The sequence below is a fragment of the Sinohyriopsis cumingii genome, chromosome 10 (assembly GCF_028554795.1).
Source record: "Sinohyriopsis cumingii isolate HCF-2022 chromosome 10, ASM2855479v2, whole genome shotgun sequence".
In the NCBI taxonomy this organism is placed as follows: Eukaryota; Metazoa; Mollusca; class Bivalvia; order Unionida; family Unionidae; genus Sinohyriopsis; species Sinohyriopsis cumingii.
This window is the reverse complement of record NC_142970.1, coordinates 91,830,748-91,857,863: the sequence shown is the minus strand read 5'-3', so window position 1 is coordinate 91,857,863 and position 27,116 is coordinate 91,830,748. Positions and strand designations below refer to the sequence as shown.

The 27,116-nt window shown below is 36.6% G+C and overlaps 2 protein-coding genes across 5 annotated transcripts in view; one reads left to right on the top strand and one right to left on the bottom strand.

Moving 5' to 3' along the window:
• The window catches only part of LOC149790580 (dnaJ homolog subfamily C member 13-like), a 205,118-nt gene extending 199,405 nt beyond the window's left edge, over positions 1–5,713 (bottom strand). For 2 of the 3 annotated variants that reach the window (XM_089972669.1, XM_089972671.1), the window contains exons 1-2: positions 5,596–5,713; positions 1,521–1,592 (exon numbers count right to left, since the gene is read on the bottom strand). In XM_089972669.1, coding sequence (XP_089828795.1) covers positions 1,521–1,588 — 68 coding nt within the window. In that variant the 5' untranslated portion in view covers positions 1,589–1,592; positions 5,596–5,713. Of the gene's footprint in view, positions 1–1,520; positions 1,593–5,158; positions 5,272–5,595 lie in introns of those variants that run through there. The other variant, XM_089972670.1, reaches the window with a different exon arrangement.
• Positions 5,714–5,780: 67 nt separating this feature from the next.
• LOC149790579 (uncharacterized) lies at positions 5,781–26,398 on the top strand. Of its 2 annotated transcripts, none has more exons than XM_089972667.1 (3): positions 5,781–5,924; positions 20,226–22,162; positions 23,550–26,398. In XM_089972667.1, exons 2-3 carry the CDS (start codon positions 20,227–20,229, stop codon positions 23,846–23,848), a joined length of 2,235 nt encoding a protein of 744 aa, XP_089828793.1. In that variant the 5' UTR covers positions 5,781–5,924; position 20,226; the 3' UTR covers positions 23,849–26,398. The 2 variants fall into 2 exon arrangements, with proteins under 2 accessions (XP_089828793.1, XP_089828794.1); XM_089972668.1 differs by lacking the exon at positions 5,781–5,924 and adding an exon at positions 13,360–13,450.
• Positions 26,399–27,116: the final 718 nt, after the last annotated feature.

Below are 27,116 nucleotides of genomic sequence, written 5' to 3'. Positions count from 1 at the left end.
TAAAAATCAGGAGGCAGGGTAAGAAATCAGGAGGTAAGGTGTATACATCATGATAACGATGTATATTTTTTTATTTCAGCCCATTGAATGTTGCAGATTTGCATTTCTGCAAAAGTTCATCATTTATTTGTCCTTGGGTGTAAAATTTGCTAACAAGAATAGCTTCCAATGTTGATGCTGACAGGCTGGCTCTTTGACTAGTTCTGTTTTTTCTGACCATTGCTGTTGCTGTGCGGTATTGAAAGTACTGATAGCATTACTCTCCCTAGGGTTGGAAATAACAGTTGGCCAGATCCATCCTTTTTTTTCCCCCGAGAGCAACCCACTGATGATCTGCTCTTTCCATATTCAATTCTGTGTCTAAATTGTAGCTTTGGTACAGCTGAAACTCTCTATGTAGATCATCAGTGTTGATTCCTTCCATTCGGCTAGAGAAAAAGGTCAGGTCCTTAAATGATGCTAGAGATCGTTTAGCCACATCTGCATTGCTTGCATGAATAAGTCATTCTTTAATGGAAATTTTTCCTTCACGTATGACAGTGATTTGATCAGAAATGCCCTACAGTGCATTCTTGTCTGTAACTGTGCTTCATTATTCATCTTCTCTAGAAGTTTGTTGGTTGTCTCACCCAAGTACAAGTCCTGAGAACGAATGTACAAACTTTCATCTTTTACATCAATTGCTGTGACGTCTGTCTTGTCAACAATGTAGTTTGGCTTAATAACAATAGAAAGGAATTTTCGGTACATAGATAGTAGAATGTCTCTGGTCTTGTGAATTAGGGGCTTGTCATGCTGTAGAGCTTGGTTGGTTCTGTCAAAACTGTTCTGAATCCAGCTTAAAAACTGGTGGATGAAAACCCAAAATGATCCAAATCAAGCCGGATATGGTAAAGTACTAAGAAACATACCAGACACAGAAAAACCAGATACAGAAACAAGGAAACGGAAAATGCCATTTTTGTATTAAAAAAAATACGGATTTTTTTCTCAAGGAGCTGAAAAATCGGGAGTTTTTCTTAAAAATGGGGGAATCGGGAGATAGGTCCAAAAATCGGGATTCTCCCGATTTTTTCAGTAGGGTTGGCAGGTCTGTAAACTAGTCATCCCAATCAAAAAATAAACTAGTCCTCCCAAGCAAAAAATAAACTAGCCCTCCCAATCAAATAATAAACTAGTCCTCACAATCAAAAACTAAACTAGACCTCCCAATCAAATAATAAACAAATTCTCCCAATCAAATAATAAACTAGTCCTCCCAATCAAATAATAAACTAGTCCTCATAATCAAAAACTAAACTAGTCCTCCCAATCAAATAATAAACTAGTCCTCCCAATCAAAAATTAAACTAGTCCTCCAAATCAAATAAAAATGATAACTTTAATTGGTCCAGTGGGCTTATGACTGTCAGTAGAGGCCCTCATCAAAACACACTGGCCATGGGCACATAGACCAGAGGTTAGATCAAACCCAAGAATGATAGTGAGAGTATGATAGATAGCTTAAGACATGTACTTACTTTCCCTTCCATGAGTGTTTTGTTATGAAGTAGCAGGCAATATCCCTGTTCTCCTTCATGGCACTCATGGCGCTGAAAAATTAAGAATATTTTTAATAAGACATTTTGAGACAGGAATGTCCAATTATCTACAGTTTTTATGCAATGTACTCTTATTTGTTAAATTTACACTCTCAAAATAAAATGCAAGATGATTCAAATTTACAATAAAGTTAGGAACCAAAAGTAAAAAAAAAAATGGCCAACATGCATAACTGAAAAAACACAAATAAAAGAAAGTAAAAGCATTTAGCTTTAAATCTCCTTGATATTTCATCATCAAAAATTATGTTGGTTACTGACAGTAGTATTTACCAAAGGCCATTTTTAGATGACACAACGCTATGCTATTTCTTGTATGTGCCAGGCCACATTTTACATGCAGCCTGGCCATTTTCTTTAACAACTTACTGAATTATGGTTGCTCAAGTAAACTTCTATGTGCCTTGCTAACAAAGGTGGTCACTTAATGTCTAAGTCTGAGAAATAGTTAAAGATGATCTATATAATTTGATAGGGCAGGATGAATCAAAATTACAGAATCAAGAAGTGTTAACAAGGAATTTGGAAACATTTCAGCATCAGGGGCAGCATAAAAGATAAACTTTGTGGGAGTAAGGAACTCAATAACAATCTTGTGTTATGTATATTTGATTTAATTGCTTGTAAAATTTAAAATCTGTTGTATTTTAATTTCATTACATGTATCGGTACATGTCAAAGTAATGTGATCAAGTTTACTTGATTTGACATTTTTTCTCCAGAAAATTCAGTTTGACTGGACTCTTTTCATAAACATCTAATATTAGAAAAACTGTTTCTATTTTGGCTTAGTTGAAAGTTCCCGACCTTGATTCAGAAATCACCGAGACAATTAAACAACTTTCTATATTTTTTTTAATTCTAGGTGTAAAATTATTGGTTTTTATCAAGGTCATACTGGGAATATGTCACTTTTGATGCAAACAGCATCCATTTCGCAATTCTGGGTTTTCCCAAATTGCACATTAGTTTGATTTAATTGTGATCTTTAGAGAGATATTTCTCAGTTTGGGCTTTTACCTTGGACACTGGAAAAGTGTTTTGTTTGTGACCAGTTTGGAGTTACATTTCAATTTTTATTCAAATTATTTGGATTCAAAAAGATTCATTCTTTTTCCTTTAAATATGTGAGTGCTCATACAGAATTCTTGGACAAAGACATTTCTTTCAATTATCTTCAGAAATTCAAACACTGGAATATTATTGTCTGTGGAATAACAAAGAACTATAGACACTACAGCACCATACTGACTACAGTATATGTCATCACCTTCCATTTTGGATTTTTTTGTCAGGACTCGAACTTGAGCTCATTAGAACATTTCATTACTGGGACTTCTAAAGTTTAATTTGTGGATTATTCTTGGATTTGATTGTTAAAACCGTAAGTTCTTATTTCTTCATACTGTACATTGTTTTTCCAGGGAATAAATAAGCATTGGCAATATTAGTTCACAAACTTACACTTTTGATTCAGGGAGCTCTCAAGGCTCAGTTTTAGGTCCTCTCCTCTTTCTTATCTATGTAAATGATTTACCATTAAATAATGAATCAACAAAAACAGATTTGTTTGCAGATGATGCAACCTTGTAAGTTGTATACATCTGGTTCTGATCTTGAAGTTAACCAAAATAAATTAAACTCAGACCTTATTAGAGTCCAAAATTAGGCACAACAAAATAGGGTGGTAATTAATGAAGGAAAAACAAAATCTATGATTCTGGGGACATCACAAAAGCTACACAAGTTCAGGAACCCAGAGCTATCTCTTAAAATAAATAATCATCTGTTAGAAAATGTCAAACATAGAAAGCTTGAAGGTGTGTTTGTTGATACTAGTTTACAATGGGATGACCATATTGATAAGCTTTGTAAAAAAAAACTGTCATCCAAGTCTGCCTATTCAGCAGATTCAAGAAATCTAAACTACAAGTCTTATATTCTTCCAACAATGGATTATTGTTCAACTGCATCAGGAAACTGTGCCAAATCTCAGCTTGATAGGATTTATAAAATTCAGAAATGGACAGCATGCATAATTCCAGATGCATATATTGGTCATCCCTCAAAAGCATGTTTTACAGAAATAAAATGGTTCACAAGATATGAAAGTGTAGACTTTCCGCAAGGCAGTTCTTGCGTATAAATGTCTACATGGAGCTGCAACAGTGAATCTTCTGGATTTATTCAGGCCTTTTTCAATACAGATTCAGTTGAGATCAATATCACCAGTGAATCTTCTGGATTTATTCAGGCCTTTTTCAACACAGTTGAGATCAATATCACAAGGAAACCTTCAAGTACCAAACCAAGAACAGAGCAACTTAAAAAGAACTTCCAATACTCTGGTACAGTTATGTGGAACATGCTTCCACCACATGTAAAATCTACTGAAAATATTACAGTATTTCAGAAGAGATATCACGAGAGCAACTTAGAAAGAACTTCCAATACTCTGGTACAGTTATGTGGAACATGATTCCACCACATGTAAAATCAACTGAAAATATTACAGTATTTCAGAAGACTTCAAGATATATCATGAGAGCAACTTAAAAAGAACTTCCACTACTCTGGTATAGTTATGTGGAACATGCTTCCACCACATTAAAATCTAATGAAAATATTACATTATTTCAGAAGAGATATCATGTGCATGTGTTTCCAATAGATTATAATAAAAGTTAGTATTTTAACACTAAACACATTAAAATAAACAGTAATTACTGCTACTTTTCATACAATGCACACTATTATACTCTCCTTATGTGGGCCTCAAGGGAGAATAGTCCCTGACTAAATAAGTCACCCTCTATAAATAAAGTATTATTATTATTATCATTATTATTATTATATTCTGTGTTTAAAGGAAGTAGGTATCTGTATGTCATATAGTACAATGAAAAAACGAAGAAACAAAATAAGAAAAGTGTTTGTCAACATCTGAAGGCAATGTAGCAAAAAACTGTTTTATAGAAAAACTGGAAATGTTGACAGGAAGTCAGCATTTCATTTTTCAACAGGATGAAATCAAACGATACTTAATGACTGGTTATAGCATTCTTTGTCAAAGGTACATCTAATGAAAAAGAAAATGCATGCTGGAATTTAAAGAGCAGATGAGATTAGAAGTAAAATAAAGTCTTATACTTCACATGCATTATTATTACAACAGGTATGATTTAAAACTTGTGCCTGTACCTAACCATCAATTCCATTTCCTTCAAAGAATGACACATGTATCTTCTGCAATGGAACATTTAAAATTAAAACAAAATCGATATTCAGTATGACTGTATCAAGGATTTTACTACACAAATCTCTGGGTGGACACATATGAAACAAAGGATTTCTTTTTCATTTACATGTCAACTACTATCGATAATAATAATAACAAGAAAAAGAAGAAAAAGAAGAAGAAGAGAACAATTCATGATGGAAAAATGTGCCATTCTGAGCATGAGATATGCATTTAAAACACCAATTTTAAAAGAATCTGTGGGAAATACAAGATGGTATATACTAATATTTCATATAAACTGTTAAATTTTCTTTACCAAAACTATCATTTGCACGATATGTTCGCCACTTCTTTAGCAGTAGATTCCTGTATTTAAGGCAGGATCACACGATAACTTATATGTCTCCTTACAACAATAACACAGCTACTGTATTTTTCAGCCCCCTCACATGACTGTGCCTAATGTTTAGTAAATAGTTAAAAATAGCTTATATCATAAGGTGCAGCAGAAATGAAACTGTACGTTTAAGTTGTTGTGAAGTATTGATTTAGAAGTGTAAGCACATTATTTGATTTCAGTGACAAATATCACTCTTTAAAAAAAATTACACTTAAAAAGAAACTCTGCGTCTCGGTTTTTCACGACCAGCATCACTGATTGGGGGAGGGTGCTCAGTTATCGAGGTTTATCAACATTTTATACCTTGGAAATGCATGTTCTACAACTACTCTGGATTAAATACTAACACTTACACAATTCTATAAACTGCGACAGCCTTCCAATCTGAATTTCAGATTTATAAAGTTACATCTTAAGTTTGGTTGTCGGAAATAAGAGTCTCGTTTCGAGTGTACTTCCTCTTGAATGACGCATGCGCAAATGCTACTCCCACCTATCGCTGAATTCTCGCCTAAGTTACTTCTTGCGTGATGTCAACGCGCACCTGGCAACAATGAGCGTCCTGTGACACAGGCACGAACAAGGGGTAGGGTGATGTAGATGTTTGAACAAACCGAAGAGGGCTAAACATTAACACAATTATGTGATTACCAACATTCTAACGTCACAGAGACTGAGTGAAGTAAGTAGTATTTCATTTTTGTTCTCGTCAATTACATGTAATGGTGATTCTTTGCATGAATTTGCACACTCTAAGTTCATTTGATCATACGTTGACTTTATACAAGGCTTAAACTCGTATGTGTAAGACAATGTGTACTCGAACTCTGGGTAAAATGTGTTTCTTACGACAACCGTGCTTTCGTTCCGATCAGCTATCGTCTCTAACATTTTAATGACGAGCTTTGCCGAATTTATTGTCAACTCCAGTATTTACCTTTAGTAAACATCATATTTTTTTAAAGTAAAGGTCTCCCCTAGTTTGCTGTTATTTACCTACATATTCCAAACATCTCAAAATTACAACAAAAATTCGAATCAGCTCATTTACAACAGGAGTGATGGGTGGCTACATTTTGTTTCCTCATAACAAAGAAAATAGATCATACATTCACGTGCTCTCTCTCTCTCTCTCTCTCTCTCTCTCTCTCTCTCTCTCTCTCTCTCACACACACACACACACACACACACACACACACACACACACACCTAGTTATCTCCGCGTAAGAAAAGACAAATGCGCACCACTTCCCCTATACAAAAAAATACAATTTTTTTTCATCACAAATACACTAGTATATAGTTAATAAGCTCATGGATAGAAAGTAACAAGACCTCATACTTAGCTCCTTTATTGAATGAATTAAATTATATTATTGTAGATTTACTGCCAAGTATCTGGCTTTATTTGCAAGCATTTCTAGATGTGTACTTTGCACGATAGTTTCACTATTGTGTTAAGCTTAAACTTTATCGGGTGTACATACCAAAGTGAAATAACCGTAGCCAAAAAAAATAAATAAATACAGAATTTTCTAGACTTACCCCAAAACATTAAAGTACCATACATGGTTCCAGACCACTCCCACCCCCACCCCCACCCCCAAAAAAAAAATAGTTTAAGCTCAACACTCCCAAAATACCATACAGTTTAAAAGGTGTTAGTAGTATAGTGGGGCACCCTAGCGACAATGGGAAAATACATTGCAGACCCCCCCCCCACTCCTTGGGCAACTCGAGCGACAAGACTTTTCAGATCACCCTGGGCAAGTCTAGCGACAAGGGAAACTTGACGTGTGGAATATTGAGCCTGTATAGCGACATGGGAAAGTGGAGTTGTAGCAAGGAGTTGACCGCAATTGGGCGGAACACTGGCAACAATGTTGCAAGTGGTTGACATGTATATGTTCTACTCTAGGTAAAGACAAATACAGTAGAGACATACACATTTATATCACATAGACAAAAAATTATGAAGATAAATCTATCACACAAAAACCTATACAACCGACTGAAAAAAACTTAAAATAAGAAAAGAAATCTTTTCGAGGCATATGAGTGGCCCTGAAAAGAGCCTTTGGTTTTATGTTGACATCATTCCGTTAACATAGAGGGCAACGCATTGGTCTTCTTCTTTTCCTCAGACTTCTTCTGATTTCTGGAAGTAGATGAAGGATCTCTTCAAACAGCCTTGTCTCTCCACGTAAATTCTTTTCCAAACGCTCGTATCGGTGATCCGGATGATTGTCCATGATTATTTCACATACACGGGTAAGTCCGTACGGAACAGCATCGACGATAAGAGAGTAGATAATTCAACATTAGTCTTGTGACGAGAACTGGTGAAGGGAATGATATGAGTTGCGGTTATTGATAGTGTAACAGCAGATTGAAACGGATATTTTTTTTCACCAGTCCTAATACGCGTTACAAAATTCAGTCGGAGTGTGGAGTCTGTCTTCCAATCTGAAGAGAACTGACTGTTACGTCACATTCCCTATATAGATACTCTAGCGTCTATGCGCAGTTAATCAATGCGACAAAGTTTTCAAACATGACGGAAACTAAGAAGACGATGAACTGGGGTGCACCGGCAGTGGAGACAAAAAGCGATGGTATAGCAGCGGCTACCAAAGTCAACACAGTTTTCCTTCCAAAAAAGACCGATTTTAATTGTGATTTAGTCAATTTTCTTTCTTCGCAAAAACTTGTTCCGGTACTAGTACCTTTGCCACCTTCTCCTTCTTTACCACACGTCGAGGATTTTAAACAGAGACAGAAAGGAGAATTGGAGAAAATTTTACATCAGAAAGAAGCAGAACAAGCTTTTCTTCTTCAACAGCAACAGCGAGAAAAGGAAGAGACAAGAAAAAAAACGACAGGAAGAAGCAGCAGAGAAGAAACAAGGTCTGAGAGAGAAAGTGGACAGTGAAAGTCAAACCGTGACTGTACTCTTCGATATTTTGGCAGGGTTAACAAATATATCAGACTTCCTTACTACGATCCAAGAGAAAAAGACATTCCCGAGCCAAACAGCCCAACCCTGTTCGTACAAATGAGATACCACCCGTAGTGATATCTACCAGATCATTGACAGGGGCCATTCCAGAAGTAGCCCTTAGCTGTGGCAAAGGCTTAAGGCAGATAAAGCTAATTACGTCCCGTTCCTGAGCTTGTTTTTTTTTAAAAAAAAAAAACAAAAACACCCAACGGACCTTTTCAGGGCCACCCACGTTTCTTGAAAAGAGATAGCAATTCATTTTGCCAAAATCAATTAAAACTCAAAATCCATTTTTTTACCCCATGATGTACGTATGTGAATGCATGGGTGTAGGTCCATATATTAAAAAATCAAAAGCAAGAGACACTTACGTTTTCTGTCTGGTCTATTCTGATACATATTTTACAATCCAATTCACAACACAACACTTTAAAAAATTCATAGATTTCTTTTTTTTCCACTCTGTTATTTTCTTAATTTCTTCACTTTCACAGGATTTTCCTCTTCTTCTTCCTCACTTTTGTCTCATCTTTCTTTCTTCTCTTTTTTCTCTTTCTGGACGTGTCTGGGTTCTTCCTTTTGGGAGGATACCTCTTCTTCCTGTTCCGAACCCCTCTCTTTCTCTTGCTCCTGTTGTTTCTTAGGGCATTCTGAAGACCAATTTTCGTTCACTTTCCCGTACGGACACGCCGATATTGGTTAGCATATAAAGGGGTAAACGTCCAAGACCGACACTTCATTGTAATTACCATTGCCAATTGAGAAAGATGAATACTTTTAAATTGACATCATTCAAGTTTGATGATTCTCAAGTGGAGTGCGATGCTGTGCCCTGCGATTGCAGGGATGCAGTACGCTGTGACCTTTAGGATTCAGTACCACATCATGGGAACTTTGCTATGACTACTACTACCACACTACACCTACCATGGAAAGTGACGATGTGCGATTCAAACCTCACGGATGTGAAAGCGATGCCACTCGTTACAGAACACCTTTTCACTTTACTGGTTTTCATTGTCAACGTCATACTTCACGCGAGACCATGCAGCTATCACCCTGTGGATGTCATGCAGCCCTACGTGAACTCTTGAGGATTTCACCCTGCCCTCATTGAAATGAACTTGTGAAAGACGAATATTCGTTACCTGTGCGTTTGCCTGAATACTGCAACTTTGAAAATCGATTCCAATCCTTCAAATGAAAACGGTCTAAATATCTGGGAGAACATACCCCCGAAGAATTAACCAGAGCCGGATTTATCTACTTGGGCGAAGAGAATAAAGTCAAGTGTTTCAGTTGCGGTGCGTCACTTCAGGAGTGGGAGCAGAACGATTCGACTTACCTGGAACATGATCGATGGTCTCCGATTTGTCACTACTACCTTTAGTGGGATGACCTCAGTAATCTCTGGATGGATACTTTACAAGAGAACATTTATGGTTTGCCTGTGGAGTTGTGAGAACGCATTTACCGAGAGTTGTCCAAAATACAAGTTTAACGCAAACTCAAAATCATTTCTCCATTTTTAAACTAAGCTCTTTTCCAAAGTAAACGAAGACTGATTATAGGAGGACAGTAAGAGACCGTAAGAATATTACACAGTGTCCCTATGACACCATTTGGCTTATATATATATTTTGTCTTCCGTGCTGAAATAAACATATCCTGAAGAAAGTATAAAAATTCTTGTCTTGTTTGTCTTCGTGTCAAAAATGACATTCCCTGCAGTATGGCTACCTCTGCTGTCTCTGCTCCTTCTTCCACCACTTTCAAAGCCATCGATTAACACTTCGATCGTGCTAGTTGGGAGGCCTTATATCTTCGCCATCCCTTTAACATGTTAATTGCCGGACCTAGCGGTTCAGGCAAACCCGAATTCGTCAAACGTTTGATCAAACATAGACATCATTTGATCGATCGTCCACCACAACTGATTGTGAGGTTTGTGTTGATAGTAGAGTTTGTATTTGTATGGGTTCGCGTACGTTTGTGTGGAATGTATATTTATGTTTGTATGCATTCGTGTACGTTTGTGTGCATATTAGATATTGTATTTTTTTCCCCTCTTCCCTCTGTGTGGATAGTATATTTTTTATTTTTTGTATTTCTTCTTCCCTCTGTGGTTTGTGGTTTGTGTGTATGTGTGTGTTTGTTTGCGTTGGCATACGTTGTGTGAATAGTATATTTGGGTTTGTTTGTTTGTTTCTTCTTCTCGTGGGTGGATAGTATATTTGGGTTTGTATGCGTTCGCGTACGTTGTGTGGATTTTATATTTGGGACTTGTATGCATTCGCATACGTTTATGTGGATAGTAGAGTGTGTGTTTGTATGCGTTCGCGTACATTGTGTGGATAGTATGTCGGGTTTGTATGCTTTTGCGTAAGTTTGTGTGGATTGTATGAGTGTGTGTTTGCATCCATTGGCTTACATTTGTGTGCATAGTAGAGTGTGTGTTTGTATGTATGAGTTCACGTACGTTTGTGTGGAAAGTAGATAGTGATATTGTTTTTCTTCTTTTTCCTTCTGTGTGGATAGTATATTTTTCTTCTTCCCTCTGTGGTGTGTGTGTCTCGCGTACGTTGTGTGGTTAGTATATGGGTTTGTTTTTCTTTTCTTCTGGTGCGTGGATAGTAGATTTGGGGTTTGTATGCGTTCGCGTACGTTGTGTGGATAGTATATTTGGGGTTTGTATGCGTTAGCGTACGTTTGTGTGGATACTAGATAATGTGCTTTTTCCCCTTCCTTCTGTGTGGATAGTAGAGTGTGTGTTTATATGCGCTCGCATACGTTGTGTGGATATATTTGGGGTTTGTATGCTTTCGCGTACGTTTGTGTGGATAGTAGAGTGTGTGTTTGTATGCCTTCGCGTACGTTTGTGTGGATAGTAGATGTGTTTTTTTTTTGTTTTTTTTTTTTGTCCCTTACCTTTGTGTGTATATTTTGGGTTTGTTTTTTCTTCTTTCCACTGCGATGTGTGTTTTTCCTCTTCCCGGATGTGGATAGTATTTTTTGGGTTTGTATGCGTTCGAGTACGTTGTGCGGATGCAATATTTGGGGTTTGTATGATTTAGCGAACGTTGATGTGGATGGTATATTTGGGGGTTGGGCTTTTTGCTCCTTCCCGTGTGTGGATAGTAGATATTGCGGGGTTTTTTTTCTTCTTCTCCTTCACGTTTGTGGATAGTATATTTAGGGTTTGTATAGAAGAAAATAGAAGAAACATAAAGGCCCTTTTTAAGGACCACTCATATGCCTTGAAAAGATTTACTTTCTTGCCTAAACTTTTTAGTCGGTTGTATAAATGTTTGTGTGATAGACTGGTGTTCATCAATCTATGTCTGTGTGCTATATATGTCCATGTTTCTACTGTATTTGTCTCTATCTATGGTAGCGCGTATTCAGGTCAACCACTTGCAATAGTGTTGCCAGTATTCCGCCCAACCGAGGTCAGACCCTTGCTACATTGTTACCAATCTCCAGTACCGTGACGTCCCCTCGCCTGTTCCATTCCCATTGTTATACAACAACTCCACTTACTCTTGTCGCTTATACAGGCCCAATATTACCCATGTTAAATTCCCTTGTCGCTAGAATTGCCCAGGGCGATATGAAAGGTCTTATCGCTAGAGTTGCCCAAGGGAGGGGGGTATGTAATGTATTTTCCCATTGTCGCTAGGGTGCCCCACTATACTACTATTGTTCCCCCTCACAATACAATAAAACCAGCACACGTAGTAACAACTTATAGAACCACAACTTTCACGCATGCATGGAATGTATAAATTAAAATTTCAAACTGAACAAAGTTTTAAATGAACTGTCATTTTAATATGTTAATATCGTGGTACAAATCAGATTAATCAAGTAAATTATTTATAATACATAGATGAACTCTGGCTGCGATCTTTATGACATAATTCCAATGCTATTTTTCTTACCAATTGTTTTATTGACATGAAGAATTAAGTTGAAATTAATTCAAGGGGGTGGGTGTTGGTGTTGCAGCATCAAAAAGAAAAGTAATAGTAACAATGTGTATTCCTAATAGTGTTGTGTAATTAGGATGTTTCATGTTCTGCGACCTCAGCGATCAATTAAGTCAGATTATTTAAGTTCTAATTTTATTACATTAAAAAATACAACAAAATAACGTATATATTAACTTACATATTTAGCAGAAACAGTGGAGAGAGAGAGAGAGAGAGGCATCTTCGTTAGCCAATGTTCCGATAACCCTATCTACACCTTGGCGGATCGAACTGCTATATCAGATTTCTATTGGATTTCATATGTTGCCTCCTTTAGTATTTAATGCCAATTAACCAATACGTGGTGCATTGTGCGGTGACCGAAAATGACGGTGACAATTGACCTAAAAATGATACTTTGTAAGGTTACCTTCGAAAGTATGACTATGCACCTGAGGGAAGCCATTACATGTCTATTTGAGTGAAGGGTATTTGTGCAAACTCGGACCGGCACTAATAAGTGCTTATTTATCAGTCCATTCAAGTCGTGTACTCCCCTTGTCCACTGGGGTTCGTATCGCCATGATATGGATATGATCGCGCCCGCTTAATATGGAAGTGAAATCCCACTGAAGGGAATACTGTCCTCTCATTTGTTAGAAGAAAATGACGTCCTGCATTTATTTATAACTTTTTTTTTCAGTTGGCCAATAAGAAGGCAGAATTACATTTCAGTGCGTTGTTCTTGCATATTAAGCGAGCGTGATCATGGCCATATCAAGCAGTAGCGTGAGAAAACGGTTTGACATTCCTTAAAAGTATGATAGCATGCCAAACTGTGGATACGCATTCAAAGTCGAATGCCTGAGCTAAACATTGGTACCAGATTTATTACGCTACGCGAGATTCAGCTTGAAATATCAGCGTTTATTCTTAAATAGGTCGCGCGAGAAAGAGAGAAGTGTCCTCCTTTGAAGTTATTATATAGTACATGTATGAGAGGTAAATTGTAAGCAACGATATGAGGCCATGTGCCCTTGTCTCGATCACATTGGAACAGTGTTCAAATTTGAACAATTTAATTGGATACGGTGGCATGCCTCCGCCGCATCCAATGAAATTCACAGTTCCGAAGCAGAGCAATATCTGCTCGATATGCCAAGGTGTAGATAGGGTTATCGGAACCTTGGCTAATGAAGATGTGTGTGTTTGGAGGGGGAGGGGATTGCAGAAGCGGTAGGTATTTACAACATGCTCAAAACAGTACCACTTTCGAGGTTTAAATGTTGTACATATTTTTACATACATAATTGTTTACACATGTCGAGACACGACCTGTGGTTTTAATATTTGACATGCGCTTTATATCGTAATGCATTTTATATTCATAAACTGCACAAATTATCGAAATTTAAGGTTATTTTTTAATTCCCCTTGAGAGAAGCAAAAGAAAACTTTCCCATGGACATAATGATATTATGTTTTAAATGTATACCCTTATCTTGGAGAAAAGTACACATACTATATCATGTGGTTCCCTCATGCAGGCACAAATAACAACCCATTTAATCTGAAAGGTAATATAAACCGTCAGTTCATTGCTATTTTAATCACACAAATCACTTTTGTTCGGGTAGCTCTTCTATGTATCGTGTAATCGAGAGAAACGGGAGTGCGATATGGAATTTGAATATCGAGATCTTGGCACTTAAGTGCTGTATTACACTAGAGTATTGAACGTAGTGACTTGTCAAAATTCCTTACCAAGGCTTAAGATAGTCGCAAGGAATCCAAAATCAATAAAAAGTTATAAAGTATACGGCAATAAATCAATATCTGTTTGAATGCATTTGAATTAAAATCTTTTTTTTCGAGTGGTTGAAGTATTGTGTGTGCAAGGTATACATCTGAGTTTTATATGAGCATTTCTAAACTTAGTACTACTTAACCGACGGCATGAACGAGATCTATATAACTAGTACTCAAACAAACCCAAATCAAACGCTATTTACAAAACAACTACAGCTACTACTACTACAATGTCTGCCTCCATATTAGCAACGTGTTTGACTGCTGCTGCTGCTGACAAACTCAAAGAATATTTTAACCAAGTTGGTCATCATCGTCTTGTTGTTGTCATCACAGGTCGCTGATTCTGCTAGTATGTACTCCACCATCACACCACCATCACAATTAATACTAATGCTATTGCTTTTGCTATTACTACTCATCTTGAGGCTATTACTACTAATATTGATGCGCGCGCGCGCGTTTGTGTGTGTGTGTGTGTGTGTGTGTGTGTGTGTGTGATTAAGATTTTTAACGTGGCTGTAACAAATTTTCCGTCATACCGCTACGATGTCTGCAGTGTGGCAGTTTATAGTGATGTCTAGCACTGGGACATCATGCCGCAGACGTGTAGCATGATGTCCCACCCAGTCACATTATCCTGATACCAGGCTGACCAGTCCTAACACTAACCTCTTAATACTGAGCGCCAAGCGAGGCAGCTGTTAGTACAATTTTTGTAAGTCTCTGGTATGACTCGGCCGGGGATAGAACCCACAACCTCCCGCTTCCGAGGCGGACGCTCTAACCAATAGGCCACCGGAGTTGTCTACTAATATTGATGTTATTACCATTGATGTTGATTCTATTATTACTAATATTGATGCTATTACTGCTAATGTTGATGATAATGCTAATAATATTGATAATATTGCTACCAAACATGCTACTAATAATACTAGTGTTGATGCTAATACTACTAGTATTGATGCTCTTACTACGAATGTTGATGCTATTACCACCAATGATGATGATACTAGTAATATTAATATTGATGATATTCCTACCAATGTTGATGGCAATGCTACTAATTGTGATGTTATCACTACTAATGTTGGTGCAAATCCTAATAATGTCCACGCTAATACTTCTAATGTGATGCTATTTATACTTATGTGAATGCTAATACTATTAATGTTGATGGTACTACATCTAATGTTGATGCTATTACTACTAATATTGATGCTATTCATACCAATAATGCTGCCAATATTACTAATGTTGATGCTATTACAATCAATGTTGATGCTATTACTACTAATGTTGATGCTATTACAACTAATGTTGATGCTATTACTACTAATGTTGATGCTAATACTGTTATTATTGATGTTATTTATACTAATGTTGATGTTATAATACTAATATTAATGATATTCCTACCAATGTTGATGCAATTGCTACCAATGGTGATGCTATTACTACCGATTATGATGATATTATTACTAATGTTGATGCTATTACTACCAATGTTGATGCTATTAGTACTAATGTGATGCTCTTACTACTAGATTATTTTTCTACAATGCTACTGTTCTTATTACTGCTCTGCTCAAAGAAGAAAACAAAAGTGATGATGCTTTCACTGGTTTTAACGGTAATCACAATGCTGGCTATACCATTTACCGGATTGAGAGACACGTCACTACCTTATAAGATTATAGTGCCATCTAAAGTTTAATAGCTACGAAAAGATAAAATGTTTATTTATTATGACTATCAATGTCATCTTATATATATATATATATATATATATATATATATATATATATATATATATATATATATATATATATATATATATATACAGGCAAAGGTGTTAAAATTAAAGATAAAGCAAAGAAATATAAGCTCCTTAAATATGTGGTTGAAATGCTTTTCGTGAACAGGAGTTTGAGTAAAGATTTACTCGGGTGATACATTATCATGAATTTTCTTAATTTGGTAATAATAATAATAATAATAATGATAACAATAATGTTTCAAAGGGTAGAACTCGATACGATCAACAAGAATATGTTGTGTGACCTAATTTGAGCGGCACAGTACCACCTCAGCTCTGAGATATATACTGTATGAGGAATTGCCATTCTTCAATGACGAGTTGGTGTTTCACAGCTTCGTTGTGAAGGTTTTATCCCATATTTTTCCATGTATAGATATCAGGCCAGTCTATATAATATTGTATTAGGACTATCAATGCCATCTTTTACTACGAGTAGAAGTTGTAGGAGGAGAACGGCATTGTTAATATCATATTGTCATCTTTCACACTGGCCGATCCAGGAATATCGTAGGGGTGGGAACGGAGAGGGAGGAGATGCGTAAATGAGTAAGTAAGTTATGTAGGATGGAAATCATGGTAGGAGGGATCGGCTGTAGAGCCCTCAGAAGCTCCTGCATTGAAAACGGTTTCCCTGGCATGTTATTCGCCATTTAACTGTAAAGACAATTTACTGTATGAAACATTCTGGTTAATTCACTGCCATTGTGTGTGTATTGAGGGAAGAGGCTCCACCATCGTCTGTCCCCCTCCCACCCACTCGTGTTTTGCTTCATCACGAATAACATAATGAACACCTTCTATTTTTAAGTTCCCGTTAAATTTTTCGCTGACAGGGGATGACACATATGTTTGGTTATCATTACTGATCCGATTTAATCGCAAAGTCAGGTGGACAAAGGCTAACAAAGATGTAAAGTACACAATGCCTTTTTGGTATCGACTGTCATCGCCCAACTTCGTTTCCAATAGGCCTTTAACAAAAGCATTTGCCCCACATAATGACTGGGTGGTAGGCGCTCAGTAAAGCATAATAGACTGTATGACAGACTATTATTCTAAACAGTCAATCGAACACGTAATCCTCCATATGCGAGAAATAGTAATCAGGTGTAAGATTTCTTTGAAAGGCCGATATAAGTTATAGTTAGTGTTATTTTAAATGCAAGATTTTTTTTTTCAGGGACGAATTGATATTTTCAAAATGTATTTGCTTTATTTAAGGTATCAGGTATTACAACATGTAGGGGAACTTACAAGTACAATACAATATAAGGTTCCGCACCAATAAAAGTCTAAACAGTTTTTTAAAACAAATGTTAATATCTCTATATCTCGAACCCTGGCCGAGTCATATTAAAGACTTATAAAATTGATACCAAACAGTTGCCTCACTTGGCTCTCAGCATTAAGAGGTTAGTGTCATGATTATGTGCCTGGGTGGGACACCATGCTACATGTCTGCGACATGATGCCCCAGTGCTCGATATCACTACAGACTGTCACACTGCAGACATTGTAGCGGTATGACGGAAAAATTGCTACAGCTACGTTAATAAATATCCAGATCACACAGTGACATTTTAGTTTTAACAGTGGATAGACCTCACTTACTGACCTGATTTTACAAAAACCGTAGGTCGTCAAATTTAGTATTATTTGACTTGAACACAAATGTATTAATCTACATTGTATTTGAGTATGTCTTTTATATTTCTATGTAATTAAGTTTTTTTTCTTTTTTCTTCTAAAAAATCCTTACTTATTTTCTTCACATTTTCTTGTTTTCTTGGCATGGCGGCCTTTATCAAGCTGTGTGATAAGCATACGATCATGGTACAGGATTTGAATTAAACATTCATTTCAGATTGCTTTATTTCATAATTTGGATTGATCTGATGCCTTTGCAAAAAATATACATGTATCTGGTAAAAATAAACAAGTGGGTTGTGTATACATGTATCTGGTAAAAATAAACAGGTGGGTTGTGTATTCATGTATCTAGTAAAAAGAAACAGGTGGGTTGTATATACATGTATCTGGTAAAAATAAACAGGTGGGTTGTGTATATATGTATCTGGTAAAAATAAACAGGTGGGTTGTGTTTACATGTATCTGGTAAAAATAAACAGGTGGGTTGTGTATATATGTATCTGGTAAAAATAAACAGGTTGGTTGTGTATAAATGTATCTGGCAAAAATAAACAGGTGGGTTGTGGGGACAAAATGCACATATTCGATTCTCTGATTTTAATCTAATCTGGTGTGGCAGCTTAATACTGACGAGACCTCGAGACCCAATACACCATCATATACCGTATACGTTGGTACACCATACATTAATTCTTTTAGTATTTTTTGTACACTGTATTTTCTGGGACACATCGTTGTTGCGAGTCGTAAGTTGTGGAACACCTTTCGAATCATTCGAAAATTTGAGTCATGTCCCCGGACGTTGGTTTTTGTAATTATTGCTTTACCAAGGATTGTTGGACTTCAATCAAATTTGTCATTATCCAGTTATCTATTAATGTTGGACATTAATTAAATTTGTCATGCAATCATATATTAATGTTGGACTTCAATCAAATTTGCCCTCCAGTTATATATTAATGTTGGACTTCCATCAAATTTGTCATCATCCAGTTATATATTAATGTCGGACTTCCATCAACTTTGTCATCCAGTTATATATTAATGTTTGATTTCAATCAAATTTGCCATCCAGTTATATATTAATGTCGGACTTCAATCAAGTTTGTCATCCAGTTATATATTAACGTTGGACTTCCATCAACTTTGTCATCCAGTTATATATTAATGTTGGATTTCAATCAAATTTGCCATCCAGTTATATATTAATGTTGGACTTCCATCAAATTTGTCATCATCCAGTTATATATTAATGTCGGACTTCCATCAACTTTGTCATCAAGTTATATATTAATGTTTGATTTCAATCAAATTTGCCATCCAGTTATATATTAATGTTGGACTTCAATCAAATTTGTCATCATCCAGTTATATATTAATGTCGGACTTCCATCAACTTTGTCATTAAGTTATATATTAATGTTGGACGTCCATCAACTTTGTCATCATCCAGTTATATATTAATGTTGGACTTCCATCAACTTTGTCATGGAGTTATATATTAATGTGGGACTTCCATCAAGTTTGTCATCCAGTTATATATTAATGTTGGACTTCCATCAAATTTATCATCCAGTTATATCTTAATGAGACTCTGAATAAAGATGATGTTCGGCATTCCATGTCATCATTTGAAGGAGGTATGGTCCCTAAATACACATTATCCTAACATTACTTATCAGCATAAGTTTCGTCTGTTTAATGTTCTGTCGAGTAAACTGTACTTAGCGGGGCCCTTCTCTAATAATTCTAGTTACGAGTGGTAACTACGTAGCTCGAATCTATTACGTCATGAAGCTTTGCTGCAGAATTATGGAGAAAGAATTTCACTTAGTTCAAGTCTACAAGGCAGAGTACAAAAACCGTGTATGTCAAATATTAACCAAAACATCGTTAAAAAAAATCCAGTACAGTCTTGGGGAGATAACTCTCATATAAACGAACACAGTCCTTACATGATAAATCTTCGATATTTGGCGTAAAGATCTAACAGGGATGAATAATTGATTTTTTATTAATAAGTGCACAAGGCTTGACTCAAATGGTACACTAAATATTCACCAGGGATTTCTAGTACTTTAGTTTCTTTATTGACAATCCCTTTTCTTAATATCATGAGTATGTAACACTCCAGATACTTACGTTCTCGGAACAGAGATAAATTCGAAATCGCACACACATTTCCTTATTCAGACTTAGCGTACTCGCGTAAATATTTCCAAAGGAAACACAATCATGGTAGTCGTTCAAAACAACTTTCTAGTCTATCTATCTATCTATATATCTATCTGTCTGTCTGTCTGTCTGTCCATCCTCCCACCCACCGTGCATCTGTCTGTCACCCATCGATCGTCCCCAGAGATAGCAAGCAATACAAATGCTTGAGAATATTTCGATCATCAATTTGCAAATATATTCAATATTATTATTATTATTATTATTATTATTATCTGGTGGTACATTAAGTAAGCACATCGATGGGTATCATCTAACTTTTATGCATTTTAATCTGTACAGACGTTTAGATTTTACAACTCTATCCCTGTTTATCATGGGTATATTTCAAAACGTCAAGGCTGACCTCTATCTATCTACCTACCTACCTACCGTCCTACCTGTGTAGTGCAGATTATTTTGCAGGTACGGATATACTTGCAATAAACAAAAGATTTGCTACATAGACCTTGAAGACGGCTGGTATAATAAACTTTAACTTTTTCTTTCAAGGATGAGCGACATCGAAGAGGATCACGTACTGGATGATTCCTCAGCGCTGGACGACGAGGACATCAGCGGAAGTACTTACGCAGATGGCAGTAAATTAGTCCTTGATCTCCAAGGAAGAAGTTTAACCCGTATACCAACCAATATATTTCATTTGGAGAGCTTAACAACGCTACTTCTTGCGGAGAACATTATCACTTCAATACCTGACGACATTGCTCGTCTTGACACTCTAGAAGTTCTGGTTGTTTCAAATAACAAACTGACGTGTCTGAATAAAAGCCTGTTCCTTCTAGAAAAGCTACAAGTTCTGGATATTTCCAATAACGACATCAACGAATTTCCATCCGATATTCCTGGGCTGAAAAGTCTTACTCAGCTAATTGCAAGTGGCAACCGGATTAAGTCCATTCCTCGCCAAATAGGTGAAGTCCAAGGACTCCAAGTTCTGAACCTAAATGAGAACAGAATAGAGGAAGTTCCAAACGAAATATCCAAGCTTCAAAAATTGCAAATTTTGGACCTAGAGAGAAATAGCATCGAGTTTTTAAATCCAGAAGTATGCAAGATTGAAAGTCTCAAGCGTCTGGCGCTGTCGGGAAATCACATGACCAATCTGCCACGTGAGCTTGAGAATCTTGTCTGCTTAGAACAACTTTTGCTTGACGATAATGAGTTCGAGTTCATTCCGGTACAAGTCTTTTGGCTTGAGAATTTAACTGAGTTGGCTTTGTCAGGAAACAAACTAAAATCAATCCAGCCAGAAATATCTCACCTCAGGAGCCTTTCTGTGATAGGACTGAACAGCAATGTTATCGAAGAATTACCTTCAGAGATTTGCGAACTGACCGATTTGGAGATATTGGGACTGGAAAATAACCACCTGAAGGAAATACCAAAGAACATCTCCAACATATATAATGCAAAGGAGATTTACCTTGGTAATAATCATTTGGTTGAACTGCCAGAGGATCTGTTCTGGTGTCCAAACTTAGAAGTTCTGAGCTTACAAAACAACAAGCTGTCCCACCTGCCTGTAGAACTTGAAAATTTGAAGCATCTTCACACGCTTGTTCTCTCCGACAATTCTTTTGAGCAACTTCCAGATGCAATTGGTGCTCTTATTGAATTAAACATTCTCTCACTCGATGGGAACCATTTATCAGAGCTTCCAGGAAACTTTGGAGATCTTCAGAAACTGAGGCAGTTGAATTTGAGTAAAAACAAGTTTTCAGTGTTTCCCAAATCTTTATGCAAGCTCCATTACCTGGAAGTCATTGACTTTCAGAGCAACGAATTGGTAGATTTGCAGCCAGAAATCGCCGAGCTTGAACACCTGGCTGTTTTAAACTTGAAGAAAAATAAAGTAAAAGTCCTCTCTCCAGAGTTGTGCGGTTTAGTCAAGCTTCAAATGTTGGATCTATCAAACAACCTTATAGAAGATCTTCCGGAAGAAGTGGTCCATATGCAATCCTTGGAAGTCTTGGATCTCTCGAACAATCAATTCCTAGAATTTCCCAAGACAGTACTTTCCATTCCAAATCTGAATCAGTTACGGTTTGATCAAAAGGAAGGGCATCAGGTACCCGCTCTTCCAGACGAGATTGAATTTTCGAATATCTCACATCTAATTGTGTCCAACAATACTTTAAGAACACTTCCAAATACACTGAACGTGATGAAAAATATGACATCCCTCATTGCCGACCATAACGAGATTTATGAACTTCCTGATACGGTATGCTACGTCAAGGGACTCAAAGTTCTGCATCTGAATGATAACCAGCTGACTTGCCTTCCAGAGAACTTCGACAATTTGAAGAATCTAAGGGAACTACGTCTTCACAATAATCCTCTCAAGACACCACCGATGGAGGTCTGTGTTAGTGGGGTTTTGCAGCCAATCGGAAGGTTCATTAGAAGAGCGTTAGAGAGAGAAGGTAACTTGTTTTCTCTTCCTCATCCTCGACACCCTCTTCTTCCTCATAATTTTTTCTAAAATTTGCGTCGAAGCATTTACCATGGGAAAATCATACAATTATTGTATTGATACATTTTCTGTTTTTAATGAATCACGATTCACGGGATCTCCATACTTGCAATCTAATGAACTTTGTTTCTGCGTCTGTCGGTATGTTTGTGCGATTGTCTCGTCCCTGCAGTTGTTTTAGCTTCTCTCCGTGTCTGGCTTCACGCTCTTGAAGTCTTTGCATCCATCCGACAGATCTTTGCGACCTTCTAGTTTCGTCACTGCAATGCTCTCTCTCTCTCTCTCTCTCTCTCTCTCTCTCTCTCTCTCTCTCTCTCTCTTCTGCTGCATGCAAAATTTGCATCAGGTTCAGCATTTGTAAAACTTAACACCTACGTCTATTTCTACAGACATAAATGCTATATCCAAGTCATGACATGCAGATCTTTCTTCTCATTAATATCATGCGTGTAACGACAGCACGTCAGCAAATTGCTAGCTATATAGTGATGACTACTAGCTACGTTTCATAAAAAAAATTTCAAGATAGCAAAAATAATAAACATAAGGAAACCAGATCTTAAAAATAAATGTAAACACGTAGAAATATAAAATAAAAAATAAAGATAACAAATTTTGAAAGATATATAAAATATCAATTAAAGGTAACAAAGGGACAAAGCTTGCATATCTCACCACACTCAAATGTGCATTTCTGTAAGACGTGAAACCTTGACCCGAAGCTGAGCGAGCGTGTACTGCATAATGATTTGTACGAGCTTAATTGTTTTAACTTCTAAATTCAGCGTAGGAACCTTATGATGATGTACCACCAGACAAAATCCTAATATTTTATATTATTTACCATCAAATTGTAATATATATGAATGACATGTTATTTCAACCAAAACCGCTCCGGTGGCCTAGGGGTTAGAGCGTCCGCCTCGGATGCGGGAGGTCGTGGGTTCGATCCCCGGCCGAGTCATACCAGAGACTTACAAAAATGGTACTAACAGCTGCCTTGCTTGGCGTTCAGCATTAAAAGGTTAGTGTTAGGACTGGTCGGCCTGGTGTCAGAATAATGTGACTGGGTGGGGCATCATGCCGCAGACATGTAGCATGATGTCCCAGTGCTAGACATCACTATAAACTGCCACATTGCAGACATCGTAGCGATATGACTGAAAAATTGTTAAAGCTACGTCAAAAATCAAAATCACATCACATATTTCATCCAAATTTCTGTTTACTGTGGCCTACTTAAACGTCATCATTCATGCTACTGAAGCCGGTGAATGTATTGGTATATAACGTTGAATAATATATGGAACGCGGTTAATTTCTTTTTTTCCCCACAGAGCAACTGCTGATGAAGATGTTTGATGCTATCAGAGTCTCTTTAAGCAAGAACGAGCTTCGTTACCTGATGAAGAAGTTCCGCTTCGGTGATGACAAGATAGCCGAGCTAGAACAAACGTACCACGGCAAGGACAAGCTGCATGATAGAGTTTTCAACGCTTTGGTGCACTGGAAACAGATGAAGGGACCGCTAGCAACAGTGGATGAACTAATAAGGATCTTCCATATCACTGGGTACAACCAGATTAGAGACAAGTTGAAAACTATGAAAATATATGCACAGAGACTACGATTTTAGAGATTAACTTTATAGCATGCAGTTACGATGGTGATGTCTGTATTGTGTATAGAATGTGTGTGTGGAATTTTAGCCAGAGAAGAAAATTATTATCCTATCCATCTGGTTTGGATTCTCATACTGCCATAGAATAGTGATTGCGCGCCTGAATGGTTGAGATGTTTTTTAACCCATGCCCTCGCCATAGTTCCGTATCTGAATAATATTTGTGAATGTTAAGCTATAGTCACATATATTTAATATCTGAATCCTCTTAACATTTTTTTTTTATATTGCAAGTGCCATGTCAAATTAAGCACACACAAAAGTTAATATGTCACACAAATGGGAAAGCTTAAGTTTGGGGCGGAAAATCAAACTTACTGAGTCTGGTTTGCGAAAAAACTGCAGCAAGATACTACACTGGTGGTAAGGGGAGTTGAAATACAGGATGTGTGGGAATTATCGTTCCACAATTTGGTGCCATTTAGGAGTTGGCAGACCCCTTCTGAGAGGCTGAGAGAGGCCCGTGATACTTCTAGACATTGAGGCCCTGGTTATATTGAAATTTGGAATGCAAAGACAAGCCCGTATAAATTACTATATAAGGTTTCAAAAGACAAACAAATATACAACGAAGTATATATAATTTTTTTTATTTCCAGCATTTTTTCTTTATAAAGAAACACTTTTCGAGGCCCCTCAGGGGATCGAGATCAGGGCCATTATGCACCCCCTCGCCTCTGATTGGACCTTTGTGTTGGAGCATCGATTTTTAACTGCCATTATTTGCTGGTGGGGTCTTTAATCTTTGTGTGTAAGAGTTCTAATTTGAAATTTGTGGTGGGTTAGCCGTTTCCAAGTTTGTCTATCTCAGCGATGTTGACATATTGCGATAAAGTTACGATACAGTGGCCGGCCACACATCTCATAATGAGAATTGACGTTACCGTGCAGGTGCAGAGTCTGATTTCACCGACAGATTCATATTTAACTTTTAAATAACATCGTGACCAAGGAAGGAACTTAATTTGATGTAATGTTACTTCGTTTATTTGTGCTAAGCAAGGAAAGAATATTCCCTTTTTATTTTTATGGACGTACACAATTGCTGCTTTTTTGACAGTTCAAACACAAAGGTGTAGGTTTTGCATGTATTTTTAAAGTTAATTTGCTCGAGGGCGGGTGGTCGTGCTGGTGGTGAAAACGTCTGGTCTATGACTAGCTCATGTAGTATATTAATAAAACCAAGCCTCATACCACCCATCCCATCGAACACCAATTAAAATCTAGGCCAAAATATATGCTGTTATTTTAATACCACATCAATGTTTGCGTTATTTAATACAAAACATATTTGACCACAAATGCCAGAAAATTGTAAATTGTTAATTGTTAATTCATATATTGCACAATTCTAAGGATTTCGTATGATCTGAACACTCTTGGAGATTTCCTGTTGGCAGTCAAACACGTGTGTGACTTGGAAAATGAGATTTACCACCATAAAGCGATTTTATAGAGCCAGATAGATTATACATATTGTATACGATAATGTTTAGCAGTCATTATGTAAAGAAGATCACGTACACTATAATATATCATTTCTTTATAACCATTTCCTAATTAATATATCTTGAAGTTTCCCAATATCATTTTTTTAAATGTTGCAGCAGCTGAATTTCGCATATCTGCCACTGCGACTATTTTTGAATTGTATTTGCTTACAGATTCCCGTCGCATATTCCGTGAACATAAGTCATTGAAAGTAGGTTTTTAGAAATTGTGTACCTGCAGATATTCGGATTTAAACATCACTGTGTAAGCACAAACACGTGCAGTTACACAACCTGAAATATTTCACACGATGTTAATATGAAATTTCTAATACATTTCTCACGCTTTTTTGATGTACATGCAGTCACACATGTACAGTATTTTGTATATTCACAACAAATTTAAACTGTCTTATTTTTCACATATGACGAAGATCTATAGGCCATATTGAAAAGGATCCACGAGAAAGGGGAATGCCTTGTACATAGATACATACATACATACATACATACATACATGCATGCATACATATATACATACTTTGCAAATATCCATATATGCTAGCTATTTAATGCTTACAATTATATACACGAGGCAAACATTTTATACTTTTGCATCGGAAGAAATTGAAATAGTAATATTTTAGATTTCATAATACCGTTTGAGCTTAAAATAAATATCAAAGAACATCTTGTATGTCCTACAAGGTAGTTAGTTGTACCTTTAGGCATATATACACAGCTATTGATGTAGCCATTTTGACATTTATTTATTTCAACGTGACCACACTTGTGGAAGGTTCTGCAAATCATGATTTTTGCTGTCATCTGGAAATTTTAAAAAAATCTGTAGACTTTATGCAATTCCTCAGGTGTTTTAGACCCGTACATTCTGAAATTGGTTAGATTTGGATAAAAATTTAGATTTTAATTTAAAAGACCATTAGATGCTACTAAGTTAACAACATGTACACTATAATATATTTTTTTAGAAATTAAACCTTCCTCACCCTTATAGCCTTTTACGAACTGATTTTTTGCAAGAAAGTTTTATAGGTTTAAGATTGCGTATTTGTGAGTGAAGTCGTATTTTTTTCTTCTTTTTAGATCTACCAGTTATTTATTTCGGATAATGAAAAATGTGTATATATAAGGTACATATGTACGAACGGCACATATATGCATATAAATAGGTAGGTACTTGTACGTAGGTAAGTTGGTAGAAGGTTGTTTAGGCTGGAAAAATAGGTTGGTGAATGATTGATTAGGTTCCTTTCATTAAGGTTGTATGTATGTATGTATGTATGTATGTATGTATGTATGTATGAAAGTATGTAATATGCATGCATGCATGAATGTTGTTGTTGTGGGATTTTAACGCCATTTATCAACACACGATTGGCTATATATGGCGGCCAGTATTAATGGTGGAGGAATAACCTGGGAAAACCCTGGAAAGAACCACCGACCCACGAGAAGCTACCGGCAAGGTTTCTCACATACCCACACTGGCTGAATTCGTGACTCGAACCGGCGAAGACAGAGGTGAGATAACAGTGAATTGTATGTATGTATGTATGTATGTATGTATGTATGTATGTGTGTATGTATGTATGTATGTATGTATGTATGTATGTATGTATGTATGTATGTATATGTATGTATGTGTGTATGTATGTATGTATGTATGTATGTATGTATGTGTGTATGTATGTATGTATGTATGTATGTAT